At 39.2% G+C, this 27,860-nt stretch overlaps 1 protein-coding gene across 9 annotated transcripts in view; it reads left to right on the top strand.

Annotated features, from left to right (window-relative positions):
• Nucleotides 1-27,632, top strand: part of LOC147181179 (adenylate cyclase type 1-like) — a 67,630-nt gene extending 39,998 nt beyond the window's left edge. Inside the window, exons 9-25 of one of the 9 annotated variants that reach the window (XM_086081627.1) lie at nt 2,347-2,544; nt 4,633-4,730; nt 4,810-4,894; nt 6,814-6,903; nt 6,984-7,246; nt 8,199-8,325; nt 10,251-10,412; nt 10,501-10,647; nt 10,745-10,843; nt 12,415-12,529; nt 12,639-12,763; nt 14,713-15,154; nt 15,226-15,284; nt 19,026-19,139; nt 20,988-21,371; nt 22,338-22,357; nt 23,961-24,104. In XM_086081627.1, the coding sequence (XP_085937753.1) occupies nt 2,347-2,544; nt 4,633-4,730; nt 4,810-4,894; nt 6,814-6,903; nt 6,984-7,246; nt 8,199-8,325; nt 10,251-10,412; nt 10,501-10,647; nt 10,745-10,843; nt 12,415-12,529; nt 12,639-12,763; nt 14,713-15,087 (1,884 nt within the window). In that variant the 3' untranslated portion in view covers nt 15,088-15,154; nt 15,226-15,284; nt 19,026-19,139; ... (1 more) ...; nt 22,338-22,357; nt 23,961-24,104. Of the gene's footprint in view, nt 1-2,346; nt 2,545-4,632; nt 4,731-4,809; nt 4,895-6,813; nt 6,904-6,983; nt 7,247-8,198; nt 8,326-10,250; nt 10,413-10,500; nt 10,648-10,744; nt 10,844-12,414; nt 12,530-12,638; nt 12,764-14,712; nt 15,285-19,025; nt 19,140-20,987; nt 21,372-22,337; nt 22,358-23,960; nt 24,105-27,499 lie in introns of those variants that run through there. The other 8 variants (XM_086081630.1, XM_086081624.1, XM_086081625.1 and 5 more) reach the window with 8 other exon arrangements.
• The last annotated feature ends 228 nt before the right edge of the window (nt 27,633-27,860 follow it).

Below are 27,860 nucleotides of genomic sequence, written 5' to 3'. Positions count from 1 at the left end.
CAATTTCAAACCCGCCCGGGCGCCCGGAAAGAATGTAATAAAGGGAATATCTCCCTGTGAAACAGCCTAATTCCTCACAAAATCAAGCTAGCAATAGCAATAGCAACGCCAAACACCATGTAAAGTGAAACAGCCAGTTAATCGAAGCACATCCACTAAGTCCTTTTGTACCATTCTTTGTAAAAAGTACAAATAATTTTCTGTCCCTTACTTTGCTGAAGATCCGCTAGCTAAGGCGTTGGTCTCCCATCCTTCAAAAGATGGCGTTTTCCCTCAAAAGAGAGGCGTGAAAATAGTTGCGTCATCTTACCGCTTTGCCACTAAGTGTGTTTTGAATTCACGAATGCACTGTGCGAACGTACGTTCGCATAGGAATGATACAGCGACGTTAAAAGGCTGCGTAGCCATCTGCCTATTTGCGTAAAGGACTTTTCTACTGGGAAACTGACTACGCATGCGCAAACCCACGTCGCTACGCGGTCAGGGCTGGGAAAAGCACAGTAGCGGTTTGCCTTCAGGAGGATCATTTTTGCAGCATTTATGCCTACAGGCCAGACGAAGTAATGATTTTTAATTGAGGTATGAAAATCACCAAATGTTGTCACTTTTAAACCTATAGGTAGTGTAGGCTTTCTGAAATAAAATAAATAATTAAAATAAATAGAAAAAGCCAAACGGTTTCAACTTTCATTTCAGCCTGAGGCAGGCAGTGCCTACCTTGCCTATCCTGACCGCACGTCACTGGCTATTTAAATGTCAAAAATCTTGAGTTATTTGACATATATATCGGGGGAATACATCTTTGCTTTACAAAATTCCTTCTTAACGAAGCATTCCCGCTCGTACGTTTCCTACAAAAAAGTATTTTAGAGTCATACACTAAACCAAAGAGGAAGTCTGCCATTTTGATTTGATTTTGACATTTGGCGCCTTTTATAAATACATTTTCACAAACTCCTCCTACAGAATGTGTCGGATGGTCTTCAAACTTCGGTTATTTCATCTAAAGACGTTTAGGATGAAAAGTTTGAAAAGCTTTTTATTTCGTTGCACGCTGTTGCCGTGGCGATGCGCTGTTTGCAAAGAAATATGATGCTGTTTTTCAGAGGTGGCAAATCCAAGTCCAAAAAGTAAAAAACCTGCCACAGTTTGGCTTTAGCCCCAGGTGCTAGCTAGCGAGCTCCTAAGCTAGCTCCCCGGGTGCTCATTTACCACAAGGGGCTAAAGCTAAACTGTGGCAAGGTTTTTACTTTCTGGAACCTGGATTTACCACCTCTGCTGTTTTTTAGGGCCTAAAGTTTGGCGACTACTCATGGAACTTTATACACACTTCACGCCTGGCAAAAACATTTCTATTTTAGAGGGTTCTTGTCCTACAGTATGTGCTCCAAGTGCCCCAACGTGGCCGGGGTTGGGAGTTGCCCTTTTATAGCTGCTCGCAGCTCTGGTTTAATTTATTATTCTTTTTTACCATATCTAAAAATGTCCTTTTTCATCTTTTCTTAACTCATTCACTGCCATTGACGGCTATTGACGTCAAAAATTCATTTGAACTATTTCTATTAGTTTAATTTTTTTTTCCACTTTTGTTAACAAGAGTGTGAAAACCTAGAATTTTTTATTGTACATTTAGAACAGATATAATGTGATTAATCGTGAGTTAACTAGTGAAGTCATGCGATTAATTACAATTACAATTTTAATCTCCTGACGCCCCTAATTTTTTAGAATCTTTTTTTTTTTTTTAATCACGTCAGGTGAATAAAATGTTTCATTGTAATTGATCACATGACTTAAATAATTAACTCACGATTAATCACAAACTTTACATCTGTTCTAAATGTACAATATATATTTTTTATTTTTTCATACTCTTATTAACAAAAGTGGAAAAAGTGGAAAACTAATAGAAATAGTTCAAATTAATTTTTGACGTCTATAGCCGTCAGTGGCAGTGAATGAGTTAAAAAGCCAAATGTTGCCTTGGAGCATAAAAATGTGCACGCTCCTGTTTTAGATGAATAAACAAAAGCGCCCTGTACAGTTTAAGTCGAGATAAAAGAAAGTGAAAATGGAGGCAATGTGGTTACGCTCCAGTGGCCACTATTTTGCACCTCTCCTCACTGTGGCTGCCAAAGACACTTAGCCTCAGCAGGGAGCATCCACTAATGAAGTTAAATGTGACGGCAGCGGCGTCATTTGAAAGTATAATCAGCGGCCCGCTCGTATTGTTGACGCTCTTTCAGCCGTGTTCGCAACATGATAACACGCCCCAAGTGCAGCCGTATCACCTCTTCTCATTTTCCCTTCATTTTCTTCTTTTCTTTTCAATCTCCCCGCACACAGCGGAGGGCCATGAGGACGGCGCCGCAGAAGCTGAGAAACCGGCCCAACGCCAACCAGGCCAACGTGGTCCAGAGCAGTCCCAGAACGCGGGTCAACCGCTACATCGGGCGGCTGATCGAGGCCCGGCAGACCGAGTCGGACACGGCCGACCTCAACTTCCTCACGCTCATGTACAAGTGCTCGGAGCGCGAGCAGAGGGTGAGCCATGCGAAAGGAAAACAGAAAGTGGCACAGTTTGGGTTTGCCCCCAGAAATGACAAAAAAGTACATGAAATTTGTTCTGTTTTTTTTTGTGTGTGTTACTGTCACAACCAATCCACCTCACATTTATCTGCCTTTGATTATCACTTGTCTTCATAGTTAATGAAAACTAAAAAAGTAACTAAAATGGAATTGAAAAAACATTTTTATTAAAGAGGAAGTCAGGTCAAAAATTTTCATTACAATAATATCTTCTATGCGACTACACGTTTGTGATGTTACCCATCTTAGCAGCCATTTTGCCGCTTGCTGTCGACAGAAAATGACATCACAGCTGCTCGTGGCTCAGGCAACAACCAATCACGGCTCATCTTTTTTTTTCTGAGTTTGGTCATGTGACTGTCGTAAGATTAGCCATTATTGGTCGTCAGAGAAGGCAAATCCAGGTCCAGAAAGTAAAAACCCTGCCACAGTTTGGCTTTAGCCCCTGGTGCTAGCTAGCTAGATCCCTAGCAGGTAAACGAGCCAGAGAGCTAGCTATCTAGCGCCTGGGGCCAAAGCCAAACAAGCTTGTTTGCCTGCTAGGATGCTAGCTTGCTAGCACCAGGGGCTAAAGCCAAACTGTGGCAGGGTTTTTACTTTCTGGACCTGGATTTGCCACCTCTTTTGGCCGTTAGCTGAGTCCTGAGCAACTGTGATGTCATTTTCAGTTGACCGCAATCAGCAAAATGGCCGCCCCCTGATATTGATAAAAATGGGTGAATTGTGCTGCTTAATTCATACTCCACCAATGCAAATATTAACCAGAACACTGTGTTTAACTACTGGGACCACTTCAACGAGAGTGCTTAAAAAAAGATGACTAAATGACTAATTAAAACTACATTTTATGTTTGCGAAGCTAACTATTAACTTTGCCAGCAAGCTGAATTCTCGTGTTTTTTGTGAACAAAGACCACGAGAATCCATCTTGTAACTGCTCCCGCTGATCCGTTCGCAACCGACCTTTTATAGGTCGGAACATTCAGGTGTTGTTTAGGGTGGAACATGAAGCTGACGAAATCAGGAAGCCAGACGACGTTACGGACCAAACATGGCGACACTGGTAATTCTGTTCTCGCAGAATTACTCACAGTTTCCTTTTTGAAGGAGAACAGGCGCTTTGTGCATTTTTAGCTGGTAAAGATGTTTGTTTGTTTTTTGTTTTGTTTTTGCGAAGACGGCATTCACATTCGTTGCCGTGATTGGTCAAAACAAAAAGTTTGGTAGGCGTGCACAAGCTGCTGCATTGTCCAATCAGCTCGTAGTATTCTACAGGATGTCCTGCCTTTCCTGAGCAAATCACAGTGGAGTGGTCCCAGATTGATATTGTGGAGAATTCCCTTGAGTGAATCACAATTATCAACCTGGCAACTGCCAGGTTAGCTAACTATAGATATGGCGAAAATGTCCTTTGTTTTTGTCTATGAATTTACACGAGCTACAGGGGTTAAATTAACACATTTATTTTGACATTACTGTACCGCCATCGTTAAGACAGAAGATGGAACGGTTTGGCAATTGTAATTTATTTTATTACACAAAACGTAGTGCCTTGCTATTTTATCTTGCATTCCACAAATACTCTATATACAAAAAACTAAAACAAATCCCAAAACTAATGTAAACTAGACTAAAATGAAGCTTTTTTTTTTTAATAATAAAAACTAACAAACCCGCTCTAGAAACGAATTACAACCAGCTGAGTTTAAAAAGCTAAAGTCAAAATGAAATAATAATAATAATAATAAAAAAATTAAAAAAACAATAATGAAAAATCCAGAACTATTGTACTATCTCTAATGTATCAATTTTGCGGAATCTCTCCTTGAAAAAGCCCATTTCGTACCCTCACTGTGGTTAGTGCACCACAAGGAGGGCACTAAATTTGATAAACTGAGGATCTTCTTCTTTTTTCTTTTTTAACCGGCTTACAACTTTTACCAGTTGAAAAGGAAAACATTCAAATTGTATAACGTACTTGGGTGGAAGAATGGTCGTAATGGTCAGTCCTGATCACTATTTGCTCTTTTTGGTACCAAAAAGTACCATCAGGTTCCTGACGAGTACTTCACCAGTGCGGTGGTTCTTTCTCTGATACTCGCTGCCTTGTGTGGCCTTGTCTACCTTCTCATCATACCGCAGTATGTACTGTACATATACAAATTAATACTCTGCATTATTTGCCAACTGATTTTCTTGCCGTTTCTTTGTGTGCTTCAGGGGCACAGTGGTGCTGGTGCTGCTTGTCTTCTGCATTTGCTTCCTGGTAGCATGCATCATGTACCTGCATATCACAAGAGTACAGGTGTGTGCAACATTTTGCAAGAGTGGACGTTTTATTCTATTCTAATTTTGAATGATCAGTTCAGTTATAACCGCCGGAATTGTTAATCCGGATGTCCACACCATAACTACACACACATGTAACCATGTCAGTTGTAGTACAAAGACTGACCTATTTGAGGCAGTATGGTGCCACAGACTGCCTTTATATACACAGAAGAAGAACGGCACAGAAGTTTTTTGTTGTTTAAAAAAAAAAAAAAATGTAAAGACATTTTTATTGACGACGCTGAAGTCGGCTCCACGGTCTCGCTCCCGTCAAATCATCTTTTCATACCACCTTAAAATCCCGCAATTGCGCTATCTCGCCTGTAGATAGCAGTGTTTGCCATTGCAGAGGCACCACTCACTTTGGGTGAAGTTGTTGACTTTGGAGGACTCCCGTTGCCACAAAAACGAAATGGCGTTGACTTTCTCACCTGTTACACACTCTACACATCGCCAGCTTTCAATTGAGACCCATTTAAAAAAAAAATCCGATTGCCAAAAATTGGAATAAAACCGGTTTAAACTTGCCAATATAGGCGTTTTGACTGCAGAGGCTAATGGAAGAAATTGGTGATTTTGGTGGCCTGTCATTGCCACAAAAACGAAATGGCGTTGACTTACTCACCTGTTTCACAATCTACACATCGCCAGCTATCAATTGAGACCTATTTAGAAAAATCTGATTTGCAAAAATTTGAATAAATTGCTTTTAAAGTTGTCAACATAGGCGTTTTGGATGAAGATGCTAATAGATGAAATCGGTTACTTTGGTGGTCTACCATTGCCATAAAAACAAAATGGCGTTACTTTCTCGTCTGTTTTGCACTCTCCACATCGTCAGCTTTCAATTGAAACCCATTTTTAAAAATCCGAGTGGCAAAAATTTGAATAAATTACGTTTAAAGTTGCCAACATGAGCGTTTTGACTGCAGAGGCTCCACTCACTTTGGGTGAAGTTGGTGAATTTGGCGGCCTCTCGTTGCCATAAAACCAAAATGGCCTTGACTTTCTCACCTGTTACGCACTCTACACATCGCCAGCTATCAAATAAGACCTATTTTGAAAAACATGATTCCCAAAAATTTGAATAAAACCGGTTTAAACTTGAGAACATAGCCGTTTTGACTGCGGATGCTAATGGATAAATCGGTTACTTTGGTGGTCTGTCATTGCCACAAAAACAAAATGGCGTTGACTTTATTGCCTGTTTTGCACTCTCCACATTGCCAGCATTCAAGTGAGACCTATTTTACAAAATCCGGGTGACAAAAATTGGAATAAAACTGGTTGAAACTTGCCAACATGGGTGTTTTGACTGCAGAGGCTCATGAATGAAATTGGTGACTTTGGTGGCCTGTCATTGCCACAAAATCAAAATGCCGTTCATTCTGTAGTCTCTTCTCAAGGTTTCTTCTTTTCCCCAAATGCAATTTTGAGTTTTTCCTTGCCTGGTTGAGGGGTCTTGTGAAGCCCTGTGAGACTCTTTAGTGATTGAGGGCTACACAAATAAATTAGACACAATGGTTGATGGTCATCCTGATTACGCCACACGCTATAAGAACAGTGCCGGTAATCACATATGTATGTGTGTGGCATGTCACGATTAAAAGGAATCAGTTAAGGTGTTATACGGTTTTTGCTGGAAAAACTCATCTATTTGCTGTTAGCAATAACAGTATTGCTTTGGTGCCATCTGGTGGCATCTTGGTGCCAAGGAAACAATTTGAAGTCAGCTGAGTTGTTTCATATACAAAAGTAGTCCTTTGTCGCCACCTTATGACAGGTTCAGGTAATTACAAATTCTTTAGAGAGGGCGTCAACTATGGAGGTTCACAGGGATTATTATTTAGAAAATAGCATCAATGTACATTTTGACATGATTTTGTGAATCAGTGTTTTCCAGGATGCCTGACCATTCAGATTCGCACTGCACTTTGCATTCTCATCGTGCTCTTAATCTATGCTGTGGCCCAGGCCTGTGTGGTAAGTCACATGACACTCGGTCAATCGAGTCAATTACATGATCAAGTGCACGCATTTAGTGTTATTTGCCCTTTATACAGGTGGGCTGCATGCCCTGGCTGTGGGGTCCCGCCACCAACAACAGCTCCATCGTCATCATCGACACAGACAGCGGCGCCAACCGCACCATGGCCGAGCTGCCCTGCGAGGGCGCCCGCTACGCCTTCTTGTCGTGCGCGGTGGGCACGCTCACCCTGGCGCTCTTCCTGCGCGTCTCCTGGCTGCCCAAGATGGCGCTGATGCTCCTGCTGAGCGTGCTCTACGTCACCGTGCTGGAGCTCAGCGGTTTTCGCAAGACCGCCAGGTGGGTGAGGCCCCGGGCTCAGCGGGGTGGGGGAGGAGGGAGCGCCGACATCAGACGGGATGCTCGGAAATCATGCAAATGAGATGCCTCACAAATCTGTTTAAAACAGCAGGGGGGAGAGATTTTTGCAACATGGCCCTGGTTGATCTCTTATACTCTGCTGCCACATGCTGGCCGTTTTTGTAATAACTCCTATTGCTTCAAGCATTCTCTTCAGTTCAGAGGCTGCATCAAAGCCTTCTGTATGCTTTTGCATAAAAAACATTAATAAAAAAAACTATAAATACGTTTTTGGGAGCATGATAATATTTAAAATAGAAGGTATTTATACGTTTTTGGGGGCAAATGAGTTGATTAGTTTCATGTGATATGTTCACAAATTAGACCTTGACACAGACAACAGAAAGTGGAGGAAACATTTGCAAGTCGACTGTTGTTTTAAGTTGTAATATCACCATTCACCACTAGATGGTAGACGAGTCCTAGTTGCGCTTAAACTGGGTCTTATACAGTCGATTTTGTGTGGAATCGGATTCTAGCAATTCAAAACATTACAAACCATAATAGCAGTCCTGGAAATCGTGGAAATATGCCCCCTAGAGGCTGTGATCTGCATAGACAAGGACATCAGAGGTAATCTGATTATGACTTAATTTTTTTAATTTAAAAGTGCTTAAGATACTAAAAATAACAGCTTATCATGTCCTGATTTGGACGCACATTTTGTCATACAATTTACAGAAATTACGAAATCACAATGATGTAATGTGCTGTTTTTAGTCCCACATTCACATAATTAGACAAAGTCAATGTTGGAATGAAATCCACATTGTTGCATAACTTCACACGTGTTTGCTGCGGACTGTGTGGGGGATCGCCTCAAGCCTCCCGTGTAGTTTTTCCTGGGTGGTCCGGGCCCGGTGCTGACTTTGTGCCTTGGTCTCTTCCACAGTGGGGGGTCCTTCCACATCCGGGGCTACGAGCCCATCCTGTCTCTGTTGCTCTTCGTCAGTGCTCTGGCCCTCCACTCCAGGCAGCTTGACCTCAAACTGCGCTTGGACTTCCTCTGGGCTGTGCAGGTTAGCCATCGCGTCTTCATCACAATAATACCATGTGCTACATGGAAGATTGATTTGCATATATAATAATTGCGTACAGAGAAGCTGCCAGGTTTTTTTTCCTTTGCTAATAATGATGGTAGGATGTTTGTTTGTTTTGGCTCCGTTTATTTAGGAGGAGGACTATTTTGCATAGTGAGAGGCTGGAGTTGGCAATTAACAATGTGACGAGTTAAAATGGAAACCTACACGTTAGAATGATTCATTACTGTGTAATGTGATTGAAGCGTAGATAAAGTTGACGGCATTTAGCTTTACGGAATTACGGAGACTTTTCACTAGTTGAAAAGTGTTGTGATGTTTGGCATAATGTGTAAATATTTGTATTTTTTTTTTGTAATTAACTTATTGGAGATTCATTTGAACAAAATTTGCGCAAATATTTTGCATCAAATCCCGAGTAAGAGTCAGATTTATGTGGTCGTCAGTGCGCCCTACAGTGGACAAAAAAACCGGTTAATTTTAGTAATCTTGACAACCCAGATTTGATGGGCCAGTTATAGCCCGCGGGCCATATGGTTGATACTCCTGTTTATGCACTGCTGCGGTTTCATCAAACATAGGACAATATTTCTTTGAACTCAAGGCGTTTACTGTATTCATATTTTTCATAATTTCATTAAGAACTTCAATGATTGCATGAATGTAATTTAGTTTTTGTCTTTAATTTCTGAAACAGTACTGTGGAAAAAAATATTTAAAGGGGAAGTCAAATAAAAAAATAAATACAATACAGTCATATGTCCTATGCGCCTCCAATAGTCTGAACACAGTGTTCTTATTCATTTTACATTTGTTGAATATGAATTATGTAAGCAGAACAAGCCACCCATTTTTATCCATCTCATGGGACGGCCATTTTGCCTTGTACAACCACTTGCTGTTGACTGAAAATGACATCACAGCACATCAGGGCTCAGGTAATGACCAATCACGGTCATGTGACCTTGGTAAACTGAGCCTTGGTTGCACTGTCATGTCATTTTCAGTTGAGAGCACGTGGCAAAATGGTCGCCCCTGGGATGGATTCAAAACAGGTGGATTTTGCTTCTTGATTCATTCCACTAACAGAATATTAATCATAAACACATGTTTAGACTAGTAGTGCCACATAAAATATGCTATTGTAAGGACGATTCCCCCCCCCCCCCTGTTAAACAAAATTTACGATTTAGTCTTTCACACTTTTTTTAAGAAATGGTAATTTTTGTATTTTTCTCAACAAGACCATCTTATTAGAATTAGACACAACTAACAAAAACACTTGAAAGCTCTGAAATAGAATAGAATAGAAAATTTACGTGCCGAACCAGTCAGTTTGTCAGAAAATTCATAGTTATTTAGCAATTTGATGATGCGTCCTCTTCAAGTATTAGCAAAGAATGTGGAGAGGAAAAAAGCTAACACCCCAAAAAAACAATAAAAGCATTTTTACTCAAGGGAGGCAGAACTTTGTATACTATGTATGCGGAAGATGGAAAAAAAACCACAAATATACCACTGCATTCTCAAACTAACCAAGCAGTCGAGCATGTCTCACTTATCAGAAGCTAACATTGTTAGCTAATGCTGAACCTGCTTATCCTTTGACACGACAGCTGTTGGGAATAGGGATGTTTTTGCACCACAGTGTTTTAGTGTAGTCCACCTATAGCTTGAAAGTGGCTCTGGATCTTTCCACAGCCTGGTGCACCGTTCGCCGTGCCCTATAGGTGCAGTGTGTGATATGTAAATTTGCATTTTCAGAAACTGATTTAGTGGGTAGCTGAAAACGTCAGAGACCCAACATTTGGTATAAAATAAATTTTAAAAAAATGTCTATAAATGTCCTCTTGAATTTCAAGCTATGTCCATGTATGTGTGTCGCTAACTCTGTGTGGTGACAGGCGGAGGAGGAAAGGGACGGCATGGAAAAAGTCAAACTGGACAACAGGCGGATCCTGTTCAATCTGTTGCCGGCACACGTGGCCCAACACTTCCTGCTGTCCAACCCCAGGAACATGGTGAGCCCAGCTCATAGACAGGCAGACACACAGACACACAAACAGGTAGACCATCACCACAAGTGGCGTTGGAATGCGTCACAATTGCACCTCATTACGTCTCTTGTTTGTTTGTTGTTCTGTTTTCTACTAGGATCTATACTATCAATCCTACGCACAAGTAGGCGTCCTGTTTGCCTCCATCCCCAACTTCAACGACTTCTACATCGAGTTGGACGGAAACAACATGGGAGTGGAGTGCTTGAGACTGCTCAACGAGATCATTGCAGACTTTGATGAGGTTTACGTCTTTTATTATTGACTTCTTTTTTTTTTTTATTATTATTATTAAGAGAGTCACACGATGTGGACTTTAAACTTGGCTGTGCATCTTCCAGCTCATGGATAAAGAGTGCTACAAAGATATTGAGAAGATCAAGACAATAGGTAGCACGTACATGGCAGCTGTGGGCCTCGTCCCAACTATTGGGACCAAGGTGAGACGTGTGTTTGTGATATTTACGCTTCATGTCTTAAAGACCAATCCGGGTGCCAATTGTGGCTTTTTCGTATTTCTCCTGTGGCTCCCTGTGGATCTCCCAAAAAAAAAAAAAACAATTGTAGAAATTATTTATTTATATTTGTATTTATTTTAGATAAAATATTCTTCAAAATAATTATTTAGATTACAAATATTCAAGTCAAAAAAGTTGTCAGAAAACGACAGATGAAAGGTAGATGAAAAAGTTTTAAAACTGACCTAAAATTTTTAAAAAAGTGACCATAAAATGTTCAAAAACTAAATAAGAAAGACAGAAAATTGCCATAAAATGTCTTTCCAATTGCCCAAAAAGTCAGTAAATGAGTTTTAAAAAGGCAGAAAAGTACGGAAGCGTATTGCTGCCACACCAAGAAAAAAAAGCTTAAAAAATGATAATTTTCACGTTTTAACAAGATTTATCATGTTAAAACGTGATATGGCTCGTTTTTTTTTCTTGGTGTGGCAGCAATACGCTTTCGTAAAAAAAGAAAACATTCCAAAAGTAACTATAAAATGTCCAAAAACAAAATAAATCCCGAAAATTACCATAAAATGTACTCAAAATTGCCAGAAAGTCAGAAATGTTATTATTATTATTATTTTTAAGGCAGAACAGAAAACGTTTAAAAAGTAACTATAAAATGTCCACAATCAAAAGAAGAAATCCCGAAAATTACCATCGAATTTACACAAAATTACAAAAAAGTGAAATGTCAAAAATAGCCATAAATGTTTTTTTTTAAATGTCCGTAAAATTGCCAAAAATGTCAAAGGCAGAAAAGTCTAAAAATGTATGAAAAACAAAGTATGAAAAATAACCCCCCCAAAAAAATGAATAAATAAAACGGAAGACGAAAGGCAGTAGAAAATGAATCTCAAAGTATTGGATGCTGCAAATTTTTTTGTTGTGGTGCAGTTCTAATGAGCTCTTGGGCCTTCAGTACATTATACGAAGACTAACACAAATGTTTTGCGACTCCAGACAGATTTTTTTTTTTGTTGATTTGGCCTAAAATGGCTCTTTTGACAATAAAGGTTGATGACCTGTACATTTTCAAATAATGTCTTGAAATGCAACAGATTTTTTTTTTCACCTTGACTTGCTCAAAAAGAGGCTTCATGTGGTTTATTCCCACACTCTTTTTAAATTTACTGTCAAACGAGTTTAAACTTGGTATTCTGATTAATAATGCGTTTGTGGAATATGAGTTAAGCATCAACATCCATCAGTTTTATCCACCTCGGGGGGCGGCCATTTTTATTTTTTTTTATTTTAAGTAGCAGAATCCACATTTAGCCTTTTTGCGTGGTTGCGCTGTGGTCCTGATAGAACTGCCACCGGCGCCATTTATAAGTATTCATGATAGAATATGATAAGTTTGAATGATTATTTAACATTTAGCATCTTTATACTGTATTATTTAAGAATTTAAAAATCTTGCTCTGTGTTGCAAGCCAAAATTAGATTTACAAGCAAGACTCTTAAAAGTCGTCCACACAAATGACATTGTTTGTTTGCTTCTTTAGGCCAAGAAGTCCATTTATGACCACCTGAGCACGATTGCGGACTACGCCATTGAGATGTTTGATGTGTTGGATGAAATCAACTACCAGTCTTACAACGAATTTGTCTTGAGAGTGGGTACGTCTGCGCACCCCCACCAACAGCACCATACCAATCAAAGTATGAAAAAAGTTGTTCATGGGCTTTTCTTTTCATTTGGTTTGCTCAATGTCCCACGCCGGCGCAGGGATCAATGTTGGTCCAGTGGTGGCAGGGGTCATCGGGGCACGGCGACCCCAGTATGACATCTGGGGGAATACGGTCAATGTGGCCAGTCGCATGGACAGCACGGGAGTACCAGGGAAGATACAGGTGACAACGTCAGCTTTTTTTTTGGGTCAGTTTGACCCAATTTTCTGCGTTGTTTTACACAATATTGCCTTTTTTTCTCTTTTTTCCTTTTTTAACAAAACAACCCAGAAAGTTAGGTCAAATTAACCCAAGTTGAAGATCTGACCCAACTTTATGGGTTGTTTGATACAAAAATACCTTTTTTAAATTTTATTTTAAATATTTTTTTTTGTAAAAAAAAAACAACACAGAAAGTTAGATCAAATTGACACAAGGATTGGTCCATTTTTGACCCATTGTTGGGTTATTTTTGACCCAACTGTTTTTAGAGTGAGTGTAAGATAACAAAACAAAAAAGATCACCAAGAACTGCAATAAAGTAAAGTAAACTGAAGTACAATTCTTAAACCACTGTTTGACCTTCCTTTTCCTGTATGGATATACAGCAATAATGAAATAAATACATTTAAAATGAACACTCATGTATGATATTAATTGACAAAAACTAAAAACAAAGGACATTTTCGCTATAAGTATACCACATTTTACGAACCATTAGGGGCACCGTATTTTTTGGCGCAATAACAAAAGGGTCTATTTTTTCATACACAAGGCGTATTGGGTTATAAAGGCGTATTATATTTGTGAAGCATTGTATATTAAATAGTTTATTCTAATTGTACCATATGTTTATTTGATAGATTTATTAGGACTATTATGCTCGATTGAGACTAAACACGAAATATCGGGTAGCATCACACGTCTCGCTTGCTTTTGTTTGTCATGCAACGAGAGAGGAGGTGATTATCGGACTGTTTGAGTATAGCTAGTCAATTTTATTATGACTAATTATGTTGTTTCTAACCTTTATTATTTTTTCAGGTACTTTTTATTCTCCACACTTTTTTTGCCATACAAAACTCCCACATAATACATCCAATTTACACCGTTCAAATTTAAACTTGTTTAAAAAAAATCACGCCTTCCTGGGAATTAGGGATGCACGATAATATCGGTGGCCGATAATTATCGGCAATTATCGACCAATTTGACGTTATACAGATAAACCAGATAATAAAGAAATCCGCCGATAATGTTGTGGTTGTGCCTCAAGATGTGTCTCCCCAAAATTTTACCCTCACAGTTTTTGGGTGAATTTTTAAAGGATGACTGTTTTGTTTTGGCAAACTCAAAATTCGTTACTGGTTGTCTTTGAAGCAGAGATATCTCTAAAATTCAGCTTCGTGATGCTTTACACAATGTTTCGATGTATTTGTACTTCTAGTAGGACTCGAAAGTATATTTGTATTCAAGTTAATTTTGCAAACAATTATCGGCTTACTTATCGGTTATCGACATCGGCACGTTCTAAATGATTGTTTTATTGGTATCGGTTGAAAATACCATTATCGTGCATCCCTACTGGGAATATATCGTCTGATTCCACATCACTTACAGTTTTCGCACAATTTAATGTTAAATATCAACATTTCCTCATTCATATTCAAAGGAACAGACTTTGAAAATTTTGACCGGTAAACAGGAGGCGATGGTTCGAATCCCACCTTAGACAGATTGCTGCTCATTCATTTTCACATAATTTATCTTCCAATTTACTTCATAAGCATGCATTCGAATCTTAGCATTCAGCTTTCAGCATTTCCACACAATTTCTACAGAAATTGCACTTTGTGCTAAATGCTATCTTGGTTGACAGTTCAACAGCTGTAAACAAAGCAATGCACTCACCATTATACAGTCCTGACAGCTATTGGAAGCTGCTTGTGTCATTTAGACACGTAAACAGGAAGTAGTTGTAGTTCCATTGTGATGAAAACATGGCCGACTTTAACTTAAAAAAAATAAATAAAAAAAAAGATATTTTTTTAGTTTATTTTGTTATAGAAAATACTTTCTCAAGTTTCGTTTTATCCGCTCGTTTCCCGTAACTCCAATAACGTTGAACCCAGGTGACGGAGGAGGTCTACCGCCTGCTGAGCTCCGACTACGACCTGGTGTCCCGCGGCAAAGTGAGCGTGAAGGGCAAAGGTCAGATGCTGACGTACTTCCTGGAGGGCAAGGTGCAGGGCGTGGGCACGGCCACCACCTCCTCGGTGGTGCGCTCGGCCAGCCTGGCGCGCCGCATCCACTCCTGCGGCAAGACCAGCGTGCCCGCCAACCTAGGCAGCGTCTCCTCGGCCGGCGCCGCCTCCCCCAACAGCCAGCCGGCGTGCTTGCCCTCCTCCCGCGTGCCTGCGGTGGGCGAGGAGGAGGAGGGGGCGGATCTCGACGTGACCGAGATTGCGATTGAGGCTGTGGCCGCTGTGGCTGATGCTGCGGTGTAGACACAAACACAAGTGTGACCTCAGCGGAGCCAAGATGGAGACCGACCGGCCGGCACGTTTCCTGCAGGTGCGACGCTCATTCAGGAAATGAGTCCAGACAATCATACTTGCCGTTGTTTTTTTTTGTTATTTTTTAAGGAATATCAGCTGCTTGCCACTCTTTGGACACACTCAGACACACCGACCTTTCTTTGCAGGTAAAATCTCTACAGATGATGATATTCTATAAATGTGCATTGATTGAAAGAGAAAAAACAGACTGATCTTGCTATTGCTTTTGCACTGTCTTTCTAATGATGCCAAGGATGCATTGTATTATTACAGTTGTCACGCAGTGTTTCTTATGGTGCGCCTAAGCATGTGTGAGTGCAGGTGTGTACTTGTGTGTGTGTGTGGTTGTATGACAGCACAATGACATTTGTAACATTTTTGCAGACACATTTATGATTACTGGTGCATGTTTTTGTTTTTGGTAAGTTGACAGTTGTATGATTCACCCTTAAAGTAAACCAAAGTAATGAGATTTTCGATATGACGTCTACCAGTTTAGCACACACTTTCATACACCGTCAGATAAGCTAAAATGTTTGATACCATTTTTTTCACACCGATACCATTACGAGTAGTCACCGATACTTGGTACCGATACCAATAGTACACGTAAATTCTGTAGAATAAATTTGACTCTTTTTAGAGTGGGATCAAATAGACTCAGCTTTAGAGTAATGTTTATACTCGGAAGAGGGTAAAATAAAGAATTGAATACATATATAAATAAAAGTCACTCAATGGTTGAGGAACAAACTCTCACTACCTTCCGCTTGGGAGACAGGTGATCTACTCCCTGAGCTAAACAGCTCCTGCTGTGTGTTATGTCGCTCGTGTCAGCTGGAATCTTCAGAACTCCAAGAGACCAAAAATTATGTTTTTTAACAGTGGGAGGGGCATAGCTCCCAAGCTGAAGGCCGTGAGTTCGTTTCTCAACCCTTGAGTGACATTTATTTTTCCAGTTCTTTATTTTACTCTCATCCAAGTGTAGATATGACCCTAAAACTGAGTCTATTTGGTCCCACTCTAAATACAGAGCAAAATATTAATTCAACACCTACTGAGTTAAATTTAACACCTCAAAAGTGTCTATATTGGTCCACACTAAGTGTAGTTAAAACAACACTTTTGAAAGTGTTAATTTAGTTTTACACTGGAATGGGGTTAAAAACAACTCTGATGGGAGTTGAAATTTAACACTAGTCAACACTGGTCAGTGTTGCGATTACTTTTCGCCGTTCGTCAACAGGTGCGAAGGCGGAGATTAGTTACACCTCTGCAGAGTTAATCTAACACTAGGTTATCGACTCTGTAATATAACACCAATTAACTCTGAAATTTTAACACTGAAATGTTGCTGCGTAGAGTCAAATTTACTCTACAGAATTTACTGTGTACTTTTTGTATTTCCACCCCAAAAAGAATGACAGATAATTTTAATGAAGGACTTATACATCCCAATATAGCATTTTTCTTAAAGAATGGCAATTTTCTTTTCTTCTCATATCTAATTTCAAGAGAGTGGCCGATACTGGTATCGGCTGCTGTCGCGAGGGCTGATACCATGAAATAAAGCCTGGTATCAGCCTGATACCGATACCTGTTATCGGTACTTGCCCATCCCTACTAAAATGAATACTTAACACTTTTTTTTCTTTCTTTTTTTTTTTTACCTTTCTGTGGAACCTCTCAGGTTAAATATAAGTCGTTGAAGGATGCTTTAGATTTGTTGGTATTTTGATTGTATTTACATTTTTTTTAAATCCTCATAGGAACTACAATGGTTCAAAATAGGTCAAGTTGTCACACAAGTGGAAAAAAAGGTTTAGCCCTGTTAATAATAAGACATCCAAACAAGAATGTGATTTACATCATAGTTACATCTCATTGTTTAACAATCTTATAAATAAGTCATAAAAAACAATACTAAAGCTCCTTCCTTTGGAAGAAGTGTTGCTGGGGAAAGCGCAAAAGATTTTATCCGATGTGCAAGACGTCACATGACTTCACGCCAAGTGAAGAGAAAGCCAAAGAACAAGCGTGCAGAATTGAAGTTGAAAACGATCATTTTGCCATGTTGGACTTTTAGAGGTTCCACTGTATGCGTCTCACTCTTGTTCTCCGGACCAGTTTGTGTATATTATTTAATGAAGTAAACAAAGTTGTTTTCTTTAACAATTTCCATGGAAAAAAAACCTCACCTGTTCCCGATTTTCTGTAACGTGGTGGGGGAAAAAAACGTCTTTTCTCACAAAAAATACCGTCTGCAAGATTTGACATTTTGTGGTAAATTATGATTTATGATCATTTATGATCTTTAGTATATATCTGCGTCTGTGTATATAGAGTACATCATGTTTCTGCCTTATTCCATGTCATGCTTCACCGTGTTTGCAACCTGCCTTTTTACACATAATTACTTTGATATGCAGGTCATACTCTTTTATGTTATTCTATGTAAATAGCCAAGCACCTGTAAACTATGTCACAACTTGTACAGTGTAAAGATGGTTTATTGAATATTTTGTAATAAAGACAATATTGGTGTATAAAATGAGAGATTATGGGTTCGCATTTCACAAATAAGGAGCCTTAATGTTCTTGATTTGCTCAAGAGCACCTCGATAGTCAGGATACAATCTCGCAGCTCTCTGACAATCTTCATTTATATATTTTTTTCAATAAACAGAACGTGAAGGTGAGCTTTGCGTCGGTAGTCTTATAATAAAGAAGTTACAGACGGAAATAAATATATACATTTATATTAATTGTGACTGGAAAAGAAACAGGTGTAAAATGACTTTTTTGTTTATATATACTGTATATGTATTGTATGGATTTGTGTCATATATATATATATATATATATATATATATATATATATATATATATACACACACACACATATATATATATATATATGTATGACACAAATCAATATCACACTCGTTTTTTGCCGTACAATACAGCTTTTTAATTTTAAGTCAATTTTATGAATTATTATGAAATTACTGTATTAGTTTAAAAAAAAAATCCACTTTAAAGTAACAAGAGTATGAAAACTTAAATAAAAATTCTATTGTATATTTATATACTATATATATATATATATATTAATCGTAATAAATCACATAACTTCAATAGTTAACTCTTGATTAATCAAATTGTTTTTATCTGTTCTAAATGTACAATAACTTTTCATACTCTTAACTATAAAAGTGGGGGGGGGAAACTCTTAAATCAAAATATGGCTGCATCTTTTAGTCTTTGATACAGTAATTTCATAATAAATCATAAAATTGAGGTACAATTAAAAAGATGTACTGTACTGTAAAAAACGAGTGTGATATTAATTTGTATTGAGGTCATCTTTCTGCAACTAGATGGCATAATTGCATTTGTAAGACATTGGTGACAGCTCAGTGCATTTTTGTTTTCATAGGAGCTACATAATCTTTAACATGAGGTAACTTGTGAAATTCTGCACATTTTTAGAAATATATGTATTTTTTATTAAATTAATTACTACTAAATTTTGACGTTGACCTGTCTGCTGCGTTGTAACGTGAAGCAACGAGAGGGAATCTAAGGTAAATTAAATTTCACAAACAAGCCCCTCCTCCAACCACCAGCCAATGTAACCTGCTTACTGGCACGTCCGCAAGATTTCAACACTTTTTTTCCCCCAGCCACTTCACATCAACAGCTCACAATTATTTTACACTTCAATGTGACTTGATTCATCTCTTCTTGTGCACACACAACATGGAGAAAACATCTAGGTGACTTAAATATAGCGTAACAATTTTTTTCCCTTTCACTTTTCACCTCGCTAATGAAATGAACAGACTTGACTTGAGTTGATCACGTCCCCACCTGCTTGTAATTAGGCTTCCCAGTTGAACGGAATCGGTCATCAAGCTGCACGCCATTTGACTGCAGACTTGACAGAGCACTCTTGCTTGAGGCATCAAACTCCCACAATGGAACTTTATCTACTGCATGTGAGTTTTTACATGTTTTGTAGCAGTTTTTCTCCAACCTTTATTGAGCCAAGGCTCATATTTTAAATCACTCAAAAATGATACACAGGTTAATTATGTGCGGTCTTAGATCCATTAGTGACGGTTTTGGCATGTTAGTTCTGTTCCTAATTCACAAGATATTTGATGCATGAAAATTCCACTTTGGTGCCTTTCTGTAAAGCCCTTTTCACACTGCGCTCAGTGTGAAAGTATCACACTGCTATGCGACATTGCCTGCATGCCCATATTTGGAAGTGCAGACATAGCAGCCTACCAAGGAAGTAAAAACAAAGATTTTGCCGCTGGTTAGCCAACACCTTTTAAGATGCATCTCTCATTGTTGCAAAAGAAAGTCCTGACTTTGCTTATTTTAAGGAAAAGGAGAAATACATGAGTGGCAGGGGAAAAAAAGAACAACTAATGGCTCAGTGACGAACTCATTTGCTCCCAAAAACGTTCTATTTTATATATTGCCATGGTCCCAAAAACATATTTATACTTCTTCTTTTTTTTTTTTATGCCAGAGCATACAGAAGGCTTTTATGAAGCCTCTGACCTGAAGAGGACGCTTAAAGCAATGGTAGTATGAATAGACTTGATTTATTATATATAGGAAAAAAACGGCCAGCAGGTGGCAGCGGAGTATAAGAGATCGACCAGGGCCATGTTGCAACACTCTTTTCCCCACTGTTTTAAACAGATTTATGAATAATGATGAAACTTAGCTATATTCTAATGCTAATTGCTGCAAAACGGAAAGAGATACAAATATATTTTTTTCCTGGTGAAAAAAAGAGACTCTAATGTTTCTTTTGGATTCCATGTTTTTATAGCAATAGAACACGCTATTCTGTGGGCCTTGCAAAATCAGTTAGAATCTAGTAAAACAGCCGGGAGCGAAGAGGGTTGCTTCAGTGAAAATTGCTGCGAGTGAATGAGTTAAACTATCCAAGTATAATTTAATCATGGGGTTATTTTTAAACAAGTCCGCCAAAATAACACCATATCACTAGAAGATTGCGTAACACGCCACTCCGTGGTCCCTGCCCCTTTTACCACATACACAATTAATGGGTTTGATGATGGCACGCTGCGCCCTGCTAAATGCAGTGTGAAAAGGGCTGAACTCTTCTTCATGTATGTCTATTGCAGCCTACTAATGACTAGGGATGTAACGATATCCAAACATCACAATACGATAATTATCACGATATTGTGGGGAGGTTGGTGGTACATTATAAAAATATTATATATTTTAAAAAAAAAATATATATATATATATATTGAGGCACTTACTTGCAATGCAAGCACACATTGAGTTCCTCCACATATTGACTTTGTTCACAAACATATTATGTTCGCCTTCATCTGACCATTAGCATGGATTTTAAACATAGATGGGCCAAAACATGCCTTGTGAAAATTTAACTGCACAAAAAAAGTTAAACTAGCCACCTGAAGGTGCTAGATCTGCACAAATGGAAATCAACCTGACTTTTTTTCAACAGATGTACTGCTTTTAATATCGTCACATGAAGACGACGATATTGTGGCAGTTTTAATATTGCGATATCACGATATTTATTGTGTTATCGTTACATCCCTACTAATGACATTCGAGACGTTCACTCTGAACCGTTATTTACCGCATCTCCACAGTGTGCGTTTTTGGTACGTCATGAAATTTCACCCAAAACTTAAGACAAATAATTTCTAACCTTTTTGTGAGTAGTACTACAATTGCATGTTGACTGATTTTAATGTAAATAAGGAACCTTGGAGCACAAAAACTGCCAGTTAATTTCCAACTCATGTTCAAAACTCCAGGATCAAAGGCTGTCTGACATCCCAGAGGAGACCGTGTTGGACAATGGAGCCGAAGCGAGCCGCACACCGGAACACCAAGATGGTGGAGAACGTGTGACGTCTGGAAGTGACGAGGAAGACGTCCCACTGAGGGCTCTCAGGCCTGGGCGGTGGTCTCGTTCCTCAAGCGGGGAGCCTTCATCAGATATGACGTCTCGCCAAGACCATCTGGAATCGGCGCAGGTGGATTTGCCGCAGTTGGAGTCGCCAAAGAGACTAAGCAGTAAAATAGCTGCTCGTCCTGACTTATGTAACCAATCCGGATGGTCAGTGAAGAAGGAGCGCAAAAGAGCAGTGAAGAAGCGGAGGAGGAGCAGCCGCAAGAAATCTTTGTTGCAAAACATGGTAAGAACAAAACGTGTCAAATCTTTTTATTTTTATTTTATTTATTTTTTTGGTATGTGGGTGAGTATGTGCATGTGTGTGTGCGTGCGTGCGAGTGTGTGTGTATTCGTTAGTTCACCAAAAACTTATTTTAAAAAATCCCATACCGTTCACCTAAACCGAACACCGCCGTCAGGAGACCCGAGGAAGGACCAAAGAAAACAAAGGAAAGTGAAATCCAGCACCGACCAGACACCACCCACCGGGCCACCAACCAGAGTTCTTCACCAACCCCAGAAACATCTAAATTCCAACAAATCTAAAAAATCAGGGAGACCTCAAGAGACCAAAGGAGAGACTGAGGAAAGGAAGGAAGGACAAACGAAGCAGAGTGAGATCCACAGACACCAGCCTCCACCGATTCAATGACCTGAGGAAGAAGCAGATTGTGTCTGAGTTTCGATAGATGCTGGTGAAGTGGATCTGGCATGCATGAAAATCTCCACCAAAGAGGGGAGCCGTCGACCCCTGCCGGGACAGAGCAAGCGCAACACCTCAGGGCCCCCCAGGCCGCGGCAGCGCCAAAGGACAACCACCGGGCCCCGCCAGGTCCACCGGCCGGAGAGCAAACCCAGGAGCAGGAGCGCCCCCCCACCCCAACACGGCCCGGGCCCCCAACCCAACGCAGCAGGACGGGGCACTGCAGGCCCGCCAGGCACCCCACCGGTCCACAGCCCCCGCTTCCCCCACGAGCAGCCCCCCCCCCACCCATGTCCCCAAATCGGTTTTATTTAAATTATTTTATACTGTCTTGCCCTGGTTTGTGTGTGCCTTTATTGAGAGCGCTGTTCATGTTGTACCCGATTTGGCCACTTAGGGGCAGTGTGTTTCCACGCGGTCTGATACACTGTTAAGTTGTGGCCACAATAGAGTAGAAGGAAAAAGTCATGATCAAGTTATGCCGATAAAAGTTGTTGTTTTTTGCAGCGTAGGAAGATCATATGCAGGTGAGTAATGTTAAGATGCTTCTCTGTATGTATTCCTGAAGCGTTTTTGTATGAATAGCCGTTCTTTTGAGTGATAAAAGTGCCGTGAGTAGGGCGCTAATTAGCATTAGCAAGTCAGACTGGAGTAGATCATGATGATACTTTGCACATCTATAAATTGATGCACAAATCATTGTCAATCAAATCATTTTGAATCAGAAAAATTTCAGAATAAAAAAAAAATCTGAATCGAATCGCAGACCCAAAAATCAGAATCGAATTGTGAGATAGTCAAAGATTCCCACCCCTAATGTTGAATACTTTAAAACAAAAGCAAATCTCCCATTAATGTTAGGCTCAACTCTTGCATCGTAGAACCTTTTAAGATGGTTTGAACAAGAACATTTCTGTTCTAAGTGTAAAACTAACTGACTATAAAGCTAAATTATAGAAAAACTACTCACCCATGGAATTGTTCCAGGCTCAAATTTTCAACATTAAGCTTTTTAACGACACTATTGTGTTTTTAATCACGTTTTAACATTCTTGCTCTTATGCAAATGTAAAAAGACTTAACTGATGAATTAACTGTATAGGTTGTTTTTTTTAAGTGACACTAACGTTCTTAACTGCCATAGTATGTAAAAACAATTTCTCCACATTATTGCCAACAACCTCACAATGTCAGGTCATGATACAACACGTATCACGATACACATGTATCCTGACATGGCCTTTAAGCAGATGAGTATTTTACATTACTTTTTCTTTTTTTATGAAAACAGCCATATGTATACCTAAATGATATTTTTATTATGCTGGATGGCAAAAATGTTAAGTTCTTCTAATGTTATGATTATGCAGCGCTTCCAGCCGGCACCATGCCTAGTTGAAATGTGAGCGCATTGCCCAGCAATGAGCACTATGGAGGACCAAAACTGCCAATATAAATAAACAAATAAATACATTGAAAATAAAAATGGATAGAACAAATATAATTCAAAATGTAAATACCAAAAAAATGATAGAAATGGAAATAAAAACAAGAAAAATATATTCTCTATATACACGTGCGAACAAATAAATGAATGAATTAATAATAAAATATAAAATAAAAGTACAAACAAATAATAAGTGAGATTTTATTACTTCTATTATTTTTTACATTTATATCTCTTAATCTGTTTTTATTTTTGTATTTATAACTGTGTGTGTGTGTGTGTGTAGTTTTTATTTCCGTTTATATAATTTTTATGTAATTAATTTTTAATTATTTTTGAATTATTTATATATTTTCCACATTTATTTACCGTATTTATTGATTCTATTTTGGCCATTTTTGGCCCTCCATATCAGAGTTTCTGAATTTATGAATGAATGAATGTGCCATATTGATTCTGATGCCTCTATATCAATATGTGTATTGTAAAGATGCCCGCAACAATATATTCTCATATCGCCTTTAAAAAAAAAATACAAAAATACTAATTATATACATTATGTTTACATGAAATTTGACCTCTCACATAAGTATAAGATTATGGAGAATTAATCAGTAGTTCATCAGTCTCATAACTAGATTCATTCTTTTTTTGGTAACTATTATTCTCTATACCTGTTGCAGTACGAGCAGTTTCCCCAGTGGCTGGTGAACGTGATGATCAACATCGAGGAGGCGACAACACATCAACTGCTGATTGAATAAACGCCAGCCACGTGCAAGTGTTTCTTTTTTCTCTCTCAATAAACATCTGAATGAATGAACTCACTTCAATGTTGATTGATCTAAACACTGCTGTCAAATAATACAGCGGAACACACACACACGGATGATATCTTAACTGATTCTTACAATGTGCTTCCTGATTTGCATATATGAATATTGAACATTAACAAACCCTACAAGATAATCACTCAAAATCATCCTCCAGAGCCATCGATTAATCTGGGCTTCACTGTCTCTATCAGAATGGTTGGAATGCTGAAATTCAACCTGATTATTGATGTTTGTCCCGTGCGTTGCGTTTTAGGTTGTATACTTTTTATTGGCGTAAAGTCAACAAGTTTCTTTCGGACATGGGCCTTTGCGCATCATTCTGATTCAGATCGTTTTGGTTTGAAATACCCTGCTCATATCATCTGGCTCCGCCTCTTCCACCAGCAAAAAGTGACTCCTGTAGAGTGGATTTTAACACTTTTTCAAAGTTTATATGGCTCCACAATCTCCACTGTTAAATCAACACGGTTAAAATAGTTAAATATTTAACACTGGGAGATGGTATTTATTTATTTACTTGTATAACTCACAATGCAGTGTTAAATTAATACTACAAGATTAGACAAGCAAATCTTCTCAGATACGTTTGTTTTCTCTCAGTCAGTGACTGGGATTTGATCCCCAGTACCGTAAATCCTTAAATCAGCGGCGCTACCTCCTGCATGATAAGAGTGCTCAAAAATCTTCTGTAAATAACTTCAAAAGTAGTTATTCCAAAAAGTGGAAATGCATCATTCTAGTGCAAATAAATCCAACTTTTGTTTGAATGTTTCCCAGTGATAAGCAAGGAGGAAAGGCGGAGGAAAATGGCACTGACTTGTCTCTCTTAAAATGGAGAAGTGCAGATGCACAGGTGGCGTTAATAACACCTAATCTGGACAACATTTACGTTTGAAAATTTTCAAATCAACTCTTAAAAATGTAATTTAGGGATTTTAAAGGAATACAAGACTTATATAAAAAAAAACTAACCAGCTAGTTGAAATGGTTCATTTCAACTCTTCCCTGAAGAAGAAAAAAGTCAATTTATGTTGAGCGATTATGATTTTTATAGCACTTTTTATGAATATTTTTTGCATTAAGTACAGTATCGGCCATTTTGAACAGTCACGTGATCGTCGTGACGTGTCGCGTGCGTAAAACACGCATATATGACGTGACCGCTAATAACAACAAAGACACTCGCCAGGAATTATTGCATCCCACGGCGGACATCAAAGGTGGAATTACCGCCCTATAGCAAAGAAGCACTTCTTCAAAAGGAGTACAGCCACGGAGGACTCGCCAAAAATTTGTATCCAGCCGAAAGTGGGGATGAAAGTGGTTGATAACAACTCATTCAGCCGGCCGGCTCATAGCAAGTCGGAGTTGGGGGACCGTCTACAAGTTGCATGTTACAGAAGCTCAAATTACCAGTCAAATCACTATTGACATTGATCACTCCGGAAATGTAAGTTGTGGACGGTCCCTAACTGGACGGCATCCATCCGGGTTACCTTTACTCTGCCAGGCAGCTACATGTCGTGTGCTAAACGCACTTAAGCTCACATTAGGAGAGGCCAACCCCCACCGCCCCACCTCCACACGGAATGACATGAAACCTGACGTGCTGAGGATTTTACTCTGATGAGAATTGGCGCAGTAATTGGGATAGAAGACGGCCTTTTTCTTGCCCATTACATCAGCGAACTCCCATTCCAGTGAATGACGGCAGCTGTCGTTTACGCACTGGATACGTCATCACAGTCACGTGACCAGGATAATGGCGTTGCACACGGTATGTTTTTATTTTCGGTTTAAAAGAAAATTCTGTGAATAAGATGCCAGAGATACTTGTACTTTTTCTTTTCTTTATACACAACGCCCAATCCAATGCTGGAAAATTAGTTATTAGTGGTGTGTTCTTTTAACATAATTTTTTTTCCTGTAGACAAAGTCACAGTTAACCCGCCCACGAAACATCCGACGTCCAATGAACCTCCAGATCATGTCCATATCGCTCAGCCGCCAAAATAGGTTGACATGTGATGTCTAACCATGGTCTTAATATGGACGTTGAAATGACGTCCCATACTCACTTTAGTTAATAAAAAATGTATACGAATTTGTATTTTATTGTTTTTTTTTTGGACTCGAAAGTTTACGTTTCGACGCATATGTGGAAATTCGTTCCATCTTGCATTGTTTGTGTGTATATAGGCTCCACCTCTCTAGGCTCTTTCATATTTGCATTCAGGAAGTGACTGCTATTTTACAAATTAAAAGTTATTATGATACTTCAACTGAAGTTCGCCTGTCAGTTGAAGTTGCACATTTAGTTGGGACTCATAGAGCGCGATATTTACTTTAGTTGGGATCGCTAGTTTGAAAACAGCCCCTTGCCTTCTGTTGCCTGCTGTTTTTACCGAGTTAATCAAATCGCCCACCTGTATCATTATGTAGTCAATGCCGTCTCTTCTCCTTACACCGGGGCTGATTCAAAAGCTTGTCGCTGGCTGGGTCTCTGGGACGAGATGCTACGCTCACGCCGGGGGACAATATACCTCGTAATGCAAAGGTAAAATTTGTTTATCATGCTAACTGACTTATTTTTACATAGTCCGTTCTATATTGAAACGCTGTGATGATGTTATGTTGCTATGCTTACTAGCATGGAACAAATGACTATCGTAGTGGCAAGCTATGCGGTAATTTCATGAATATGGCTCCAGAGTGAAAAACTCCAAACACAAAGACGAAATCCCCCATTATTAAACAGTCAAATGCACTTAATCGTTTTGAAGAAGGTGCATTTTGAAACTAAGTTGTGTGCTCGTGCAGTTGGAGTGGACGCAAACTATCTGGCTCGTTAATGTGATTTGAAACACGCAATTCGACACCTCTGTTACAATCTTTGTTAGAGTGTACGTTTACTAGTAAAATGTATGAACATTAATCTACTAATTACAATATTTTTCTACTAACCTCGCTAAAAATGATTGCCGCAAACCCGTGAATACTTTGTGGGCTGCCAGTCCTTTTTGCTGATTGCTGCTATCCGTCGACGTCTTTTGTCTTCATTAGTAGATATGCGATAAAAAAGCAACATTTGGTTTACTCCTTTGTCTGTCCGTACAACCGACCGCACAGCAGGATCTGACCATTGATAAGATAATCGATTAGATGAAGGACTTTACGCTGCACGAGATTCAACGGTTACATTACAGGCAAGTGGCTCTTTTGCCGTCCAGCGTCCCGGAGGGGGCGTTCCCATGAGGGCTGTGACGTCAGGTGCAAAAGGTCAATATCTAGCCACGCACCGACGCCACTGCCGGTGTTTGTTGCCACTGTTTACATGTTACTTTGGTCACGTAATTATTCACCTCTTCATATGTTCTACTTTTCAGATGTATGCTAAAGCAATGTGGGAGGAGGAGGGCGAAGAAGTGGAGGGCACGGTGCCATTCATCTGCACCGAACCATCCGATGGACACGCGGCAATGCACACATATGGCTTTAAAATTATAAACCTATTGTAACAAACTGGATTGGTACGCTATATTTTTATTTCTTTTTTGAGCATTTTCATGCATGATTTCACACCATTATTTCAGTCATTTTAAAAGATGAATATAGGCCTAAACACCGGATTTCAACTTTGCACAGACGATTTATATATGTCATTAATCTATGTTGAAATGACGCTGACGACGTAATCTGATATTGCAATCTGCACCCAAATGTGACGTCTTTTCTACAAATGCCCAT

This window comes from Leptonotus elevatus, chromosome 1 (assembly GCF_054856555.1).
Source record: "Leptonotus elevatus isolate MCC_2025b chromosome 1, RoL_Lele_1.0, whole genome shotgun sequence".
NCBI classification, from domain to species: Eukaryota; Metazoa; Chordata; class Actinopteri; order Syngnathiformes; family Syngnathidae; genus Leptonotus; species Leptonotus elevatus.
The sequence above is the reverse complement of the archived record's forward strand: the minus strand, read 5'-3'. Positions and strand labels throughout refer to the sequence as shown.